Source organism: Brienomyrus brachyistius, unplaced genomic scaffold (genome assembly GCF_023856365.1).
Source record: "Brienomyrus brachyistius isolate T26 unplaced genomic scaffold, BBRACH_0.4 scaffold58, whole genome shotgun sequence".
Classification (NCBI taxonomy): Eukaryota; Metazoa; Chordata; class Actinopteri; order Osteoglossiformes; family Mormyridae; genus Brienomyrus; species Brienomyrus brachyistius.
Genome location: NW_026042333.1, coordinates 1 through 7473, shown reverse-complemented (window position 1 = coordinate 7473; position 7473 = coordinate 1). Strand labels below are relative to the sequence as shown.

The 7473-nt window shown below is 44.8% G+C and overlaps 1 protein-coding gene across 24 annotated transcripts; it reads right to left on the bottom strand.

The window, feature by feature from the left end:
* Positions 1-890: 890 nt before the first annotated feature.
* On the bottom strand, positions 891-7464 carry LOC125724890 (stonustoxin subunit alpha-like). 24 transcript variants are annotated; one of them, XR_007387239.1, is made up of 6 exons: positions 5400-7464; positions 5177-5344; positions 4953-5120; positions 4465-4896; positions 4282-4328; positions 891-1713 (listed from the first exon to the last, which is right to left on the bottom strand). XR_007387239.1 is itself a non-coding variant. In XM_049001333.1 (4 exons), exons 2-4 carry the CDS (start codon positions 4548-4550, stop codon positions 1499-1501), a joined length of 348 nt encoding a protein of 115 aa, XP_048857290.1. In that variant the 5' UTR covers positions 4551-4896; positions 5121-5191; the 3' UTR covers positions 891-1498. The 24 variants fall into 24 exon arrangements, 5 of the variants coding, with proteins under 5 accessions (XP_048857290.1, XP_048857288.1, XP_048857291.1 ...); XR_007387243.1 differs by having other exon boundaries at positions 4465-4840; XR_007387246.1 differs by having other exon boundaries at positions 4465-4784.
* Positions 7465-7473: the final 9 nt, after the last annotated feature.

The window sequence follows — 7473 nt, the reverse complement described above, 5'->3', positions numbered from 1 at the left end:
TGCCTGGGCACCAGCCCGTTCTGTCTGACGGGGGAATAAACAGACCTTTTATAGTGGGGTGGGTGTGGCAAGGCTGCCTGGGCACTGCCCGTTCTGTCTGACGGGGGAATAACAGACCTTTTACAGTGGGGTGGGGGGTGGCAAGGCTGCCTGGGCACCTGCCCGTTCTGTCTGACAGGGGAGTAACCAGACTTTTTACAGTGGGGGTGGGGGTGGCAAGGCTGCCTGGGCACCTCCCGTTCTCTCCGACGGGGGAGTAACCAGACTTTTTACAGTGGGGTGGGGGGTGGCAAGGCTGCCTGGGCACCTGCCCGTTTTGTGCGACGGGGGAGTAAATTGACCTTTTACAGTAGGGTGGGGGGTGGAAAGGCTGCCTGGGCACCTGCCCGTTCTGTGCGACGGGGGAGTAAACAGACCTTTTAGAGTGGGGTGGGGGTGGCAAGGCTCCTGGGCACCTGCCCGTTTTGTCCGACGGGGGAATAAATTGACCTTTTACAGTAGGGTGGGGGTGGCAAGGCTGCCTGGGCACCTGCCTGCCCCTTGTGTCTGATGGGGGCAAAGCCAGACTACACCGGGGGGGGGGGGGGGGGGGGGGTTAATCGCTTAACAACTTGTTTAACAACATATAACTTCATTATATATTGAAATATATAAATAATAATTTTATTTACTTTAATCCACTGAACCAGGACAGTAACAGGACATAATTATATTTTCCAATTTTTTTGTGTCTGTTATGTCTCCAGTTAAATGATTATTATACACATTGATTGAGTGTCATTGTGTCAGTTATATTCAGCTGCAGTAATACAGTGAATTTAACTTAATCCAGCAGACTGTGGTTTCATTATGTTACTTAGTTATGCTTTGGGTGACGCTGAAGCAGGACATTAATAGGACAGAACAGAAAGCCTTTATTGTCATTGTACAGGGAGGAAATACAGTAAATGGACATAAATATATAAAATGTACATATACAGGGGAGGGGGAAAGCCCCCCCCCCCATCAGGATTACATTTAATTATATTTTAGTCAGAGAGAAAAACTATAAAACTATATTTTTCATGGTTATCCAGCTCACTGAACACAGGCATTTATATTTGTCAAACATACATTTCAGAGTAAAAAGGATTAAAAGGTTAAAAAGCAGAGATTTTACCCTTTTGCCAGGAGAACCAGCAACACGTCACAGTGACACTGAGGAGTTTATATCAACATAAAACCCTGGATAGAGGGACTCAGTGAAATGAGGAGGTGAATCTGTGCAGGGGGGTCAGTCCATCAGAGGAGACTCTGTAGAAGGACAGAGCACCAGCCCCCCAGTCCAGATACACTCCTACTCTGCGGGGGCCTGAGGGCTGTATGGGTATGTCAGTCCATTTATTATTGTGCCGGACAGAGTAACTGTGAGTATAACAGCACAGACACCATGACTTGTCATTGTATCCAAGCTCACAGTCACTCCCTCCTTTCCTCCAGATCCCTTTATAAGTCACTCCTATCCAGGCTGCAACTCCATCCCACTCAGCTCCCAGTAACAGCGGCCAGTCAGACTCTCTCTGCACAGAACTTGGGGGCACCAGCCGTCAAATCTCTCTGGATGATCAGGATATGTCTGCTTTGCCCACCACTCATTTATCACCTTCCTGTTCCCCCCTGACAGAGACAGGTCTCTGTTTGCTGTGTTGGGGTCCAGCGTCAGCTGGCAGGAGTCTGTAGGCAGGAGGAAGAATTATTAATCCCATCAGGCCGCCTGTACTTTATGTTTCTGTACGATATAAAAACAGCACAGCTTCCCCTAACGAAGCGGGAAGTGAAGTTTATAAAACAGCTCAGGAAATGTCGGAGGGCGCGCGACGGCGGCGGGAAGAGCCACCAAAATGCTAAACTAATAGTTAATTACGGGTAAATAAAATTACAAAGCAGCGACATTCATCAGACATATTCATCACACGCATATTTACCACAAAACGGCACCAGAGATCAATTCTAAAGTCAGTGTCCTTTCCTTCTAACCGCTAAAGCCGGTGCGTGCGGCTTGAAAATGGCCATCAATAACAGAATATTTAAGCAATATCATTACATATTTAAAGTGATATTTAATAAAAGTTTGGACCTGGATTCTGATACAAAGGATGATTCCGGCGCCGGAGTCGCGCTCCATGAGGATCCAGTATTTGCAGCGATTGTCTGACATGGTCTTTAGTCACAGCAAAGCCGGTCTGAATACATTTCACATGCATCGGCTTATTTCCGTGAAGCGTGTCAGACTGTATCTACTGATCCGGGAGAAACACTGCAGTGTCGAGCGGGGCGAATAGGTGCCGCGCAAAGCCGACAAACTAATGATAATACCGTCTACAAACCATCAATAAAAGCGCATTAAACTACACAGAGCGTGCATCATGAAAAACAGAAAGGTTATCTCATTAATTCAGAAAAACAGAAAAATATTGTTCAGAAAAAAGGGATTATTATTTCATTAATTCGGAAAAAACAGAACTGATTTTTTTTTTTTTTAATGAATGCAATACGCTTCCATAGAGAACCGCTTATCGCGCGCGTGACTCTAGATGCGGCGCCGCTGCCGCGAGACGTGAACCCCGCATCTCGCGCAGGCACGTGGTCGCTATAATCTGTTAACATGGGCGCCGAAAAGAAATTTTTATATTTTTCCACCGCACATACAGTGTGTCCTGGACGTTTATTTCTTTTAGCAACGTGGATCAGGAGAACTTTTTAATATTCATAAACGAAGCCCTACGTGATTGGCTGGATGATTAATATTTATGAGAGGGGCACTACCCGATTGGCCAGTTAACATCGACATCCGCTGCCTGTTTCTTCTGCCTAAAACAGGGGTGTCCAAATCCAGTCCTGGGGGGCGGAGCCCTGTGTAGCTTAGTTCTTACCCTGTTCCACCATAAATGATTCAGCTCAAAAGCTGTGTGCTAATTAGCAGAAGGAGTTGACTCAGGTGTGTTAAATGAGGAGAACATAGAAAGTTCTCACCTAACTGTTAGCACTGCCTATAGTCTCCCCTACTTTGACTAATTGCACATTTTATTTCTCCTACTCCTCCTGGGCTGTACTGCCTGGAGACCGCAACCTATCAAGATGTCCAGCACACCCTGCTACATGTGACGTTGCCACTACCAGTGATGTCCCTGCATCCAGCTCGTCATTCTGTCTGTGTCATCTTCCATGTATGACCCACTGCCTTACTTCTGGTTGCCTGTCGAATGGAGGGAGTGTCAGCACCGGCTTGTCATCTCCCCCCTGCTCCCTGGTTATGTCTCAAATCTTATGATTTGGACAGTGTGACTTGAAACTTAGGGTTAGGGCTTCCTCTACTGCCCCCTGGAGGTTGGGCTCCCCTTTCAGTCTGGTTAGGGTTAGGGCTTCCTCTGCCCCCTGGAGGATGGGCTCCCCCTTTGAGTCTGGTTAGGGTTAGGGCTTCCTCTGCTGCCCCCTGGAGGATGGCCTCCCTCTTTCAGTCTGGTTAGGGTTAGGGATTCCTCTGCTGCCCCCTGGAGGATGGGCTCCACCTTTGAATCTGGCCCCTCCCAAGGTTTCTTCCTTCTTGGGAGTTTTTCCTTGCCACTGTCGCCTATGGCTTACTCACTGTGGGCTTTGGGTGAAGATGCTGTAAAGTGCTGTGTGACGATGTAATGTTGTGATAATGCGCTATACAAAAATAAATTTCTTGTTGTTGAGAAACCCAAAAATGTGCAGGACTCTGACCCTCCAGGACTGGATTTGGGCTCCCCTGGTTTAAGGGATTCAGTGACCAATCAGTAATATTCTCTCATGAATATTAAGGAATGTTCCAGAACCACCCTGTAAAATTGCACATTTTAGGACTTGAGGAGAGAGTCCGGTGTCACTGCCTACGGGTGCCGTCTTAGGACAATACTAACCAATCTCACACAGAAAACACATACTGTACACTCACGGCATGCGCAAAAAGAGGAAATGCAAAGGATTCTTTTTTTGTGAAATTAAAGATGTATGAATCAGAATATATTTTAACCATCCTACACTCCCATACAAACACAAAGACAATATGAGTATAAACGATTACATGAATTGATAGTGTTTTTGGTGATGATTCTGATATTTTGTTTCTCGTTTGGATGTTTGTCTAAAATGACATGAAACTCACCTAAACACAAACATGCAAATCCATCTACACAGTCACACTCATCACAACAATTGTGTGAATACAACCATAACATAGTATTAATGGTATTATTAATAAAAACATGGAAACACACTTACATTTCTGTAAGCCTGGTCTGGTCCTGCACTCTCCACCGTGATCCACACTATAGGAGAAGCAGAATGACATAGTACTGCTGCATCCATTTATTTATTGGTGCCTCTTCTTCACATACATGCATAAGTATCTGTACTGTATCTGCACAAGTATCTGTGCGTGTCAGACACACACTCTGTACTCACTTCAGCTTCTCCAGTTTATAGCTAGGATCCTCCAGTACAGCAGAGAGCAGCTTCACTCCTGAGTCTCCTGGGTGATTGTAGCTCATGTCCAGCTCTCTCAGGTGTGAGGGGTTTGACCTCAGAGCTGAAGCAGGGAAGAACAGCCTACTTCTGTGACTCTACAGCCTGACAGCCTGCAGAGAGACAGACAAAAAATCCCCAATAAATAAGATCAACCCACCATTACAAGCATTACTATTAAGCAAAAGTGACTCCTCTAATAAATATTTCAATAATCACGCAAAGTTAACATCTTTTCAACATTACATTGTTATTGAGACCTGATAAAGACCAAACACAACCCTCCAGTTACCGGCCATTACAGTGTTATTGAGACCTGATAAAGACCAAACACAACCCTCCAGTTACCGGCCATTACAGTGTTACTGAGACCTGATAAAGACCGAACACAACCCTCCAGTTACCGGCCATTACAGTGTCACTGAGACCTGATAAAGACCAAACACAACCCTCCAGTTACCGGCCATTACAGTGTCACTGAGACCTGATAAAGACCAAACACAACCCTCCAGTTACCGGCCATTACAGTGTCACTGAGACCTGATAAAGACCAAACACAACCCTCCAGTTACCGGCCATTACAGTGTCACTGAGACCTGATAAAGACCAAACACAACCCTCCAGTTACCGGCCATTACAGTGTCACTGACACCTGATAAAGACCAAACACAACCCTCCAGTTACCGGCCATTACAGTGTCACTGAGACCTGATAAAGACCAAACACAACCCTCCAGTTACCGGCCATTACAGTGTCACTGAGACCTGATAAAGACCAAACACAACCCTCCAGTTACCGGCCATTACAGTGTCACTGAGACCTGATAAAGACCAACACAACCCTCCAGTTACCGGCCATTACAGTGTCACTGACACCTGATAAAGACCAAACACAACCCTCCAGTTACCGGCCATTACAGTGTTATTGAGACCTGACAAAGACCAAACACAACCCTCCAGATACTGACCATTACAGTGTTATTGAGACCTGATAAAGACCAAACACAACCCTCCAGTTACCCACCACTCTCACTAATGAATACAGACTTGAAAATCATTACAAATGCTCTTGACATTCGTCATTATAATCCATCCTGATCAGACAAACTTCATCAAGACAAGACATGCCTTGAACAACATCCATAGATTATTAAATTTAGTCAATACTGCTCAGCATACCCACACTACAACCATGATTACATCATTAGATGCAGAAAAGCCATCTGACAGTCAGTTGGACATTCCTCTTTAATACACTGCATAGATTTGGCTTCGGAGAGTCGTTTACCCACTGGGTTAAAATGATGTACATCTCAGCCAAAGCTACAGTGTCACAGATGGGATCACATCACCTGCATTCACACTCCGACGGGGAAGACGGCCTGCATGCCCACTCTCTCCTTCACTGTTTGCCATCTTCATAGAAACCCTTGCGCGACAGCAATATGACAGAATAGTGAAATAAATGGAATTCATACTAATAACAGTGTACCATGGGTGTCACAGATAATCATCTGTGTGCTTTTTGGGCCTGTGTATATTTTAATGAATATTTCTGAACGGACTAAAGCGAACCTGATTGTTCCTTCAAAAGCCCTACATCTCCCTCTCACATTTAAAACAATATTCTATCTGGGGTCTTACCAAGGAATTGTATAATCTTAGCATCACCTCATTTAACTTAAACTCCACACGCCTAGAGATGTAACCCAACATCCTATTGGCCTTTTTAATTGCTTCCCCACACTGGCGAGAGTGGGACATGGAAGCATCAACATACACACCGAGGTCTTTCTCATAATCAGTTACCTTTATTTCAGTGGAACCAATAAAATATCTGTACTTCATATTTCTGCTCCCTGCATGGATTACCTTACATTTATCTACATTAAATTTCATTTGCCAGGTATCAGCCCAGTCGCTAATTAAATCAAGATCCTGTTGTAGCTCTGTGCTGCTAGGTCAGTATCTGCTACACCACCCACCTTAGTATCATCTGCAAATGTAACCAGTTTACTGTATGCATTGGTGTCAATTTCATTAATGTAAATTAGGAACAATAGTGGTCCTAAAATTGAACCCTGCGGTACCCCACTATAAACGCAGGCCCACTGTGACATTGTGCCTCTAATAACATTGTGCCTGTTAACCAGTTTTCAATCCAAGCTGCTACAGTTCCTAAATTCCCTGCAGCTTTGAGCTTAAGCGAGAACCGTTTGAGGGCAACAACATCCAAGGCCTTCTGGAAATCTAAGTACTCTATGTGATCAATTTCTCTTGTAGCTTCCTCAAAGAACTCAAGTAGATTAGTTGAACAGGATCTACCTCTCCTAAATCCATGTTGGCTACCCCTCAGAATGTTATTTGTATCTGTCATGCCCGGCTTGTCCGATCCTCGTGTGTGCCACGCCCCCTGATTATCCACGTGTGCTTCCCCGATCTTGCCCAGCTGTGTCTGATTATTTTCGCCCAGTCTTGTCTATTTCAGTCCACGTCTTGCCCTGGTTTTTGTCCGTCACTGATGTTAGTCGATGTCAGATGTTTCCAGTTCTCCATTTCCCAAATAAATCCCCAGTTTTCCCCTTCGTCTGCCTGCCTGCCTCATCCTTGCCTGATTCTTCCTGCCCGCCTGCCCATTCGCCTTACCCGTCCTATAACCCGTGATTCTCACAGTATCCAGGTAGTATACCATTTTCACTTGGATTATAGCTTCCATTACTTTTACAGTTATGCAAGTTAAAGTAATTGGCCTATAGTTTGCTGGATTACATCTATCCCGTTTTTTGAATATGGGCGTTATATTAGCATACTTCCAATAAGAAGGTACCACACCCGCAGATAACGATTTCTGAAATAGTAAAGTTAAAGGTTGGCTAATAATATCCCTCATCTATTTTAAAACTATAGGTAAGATGCCAATAAGGCCCTGCGATTTATTTATTTTGAGCTT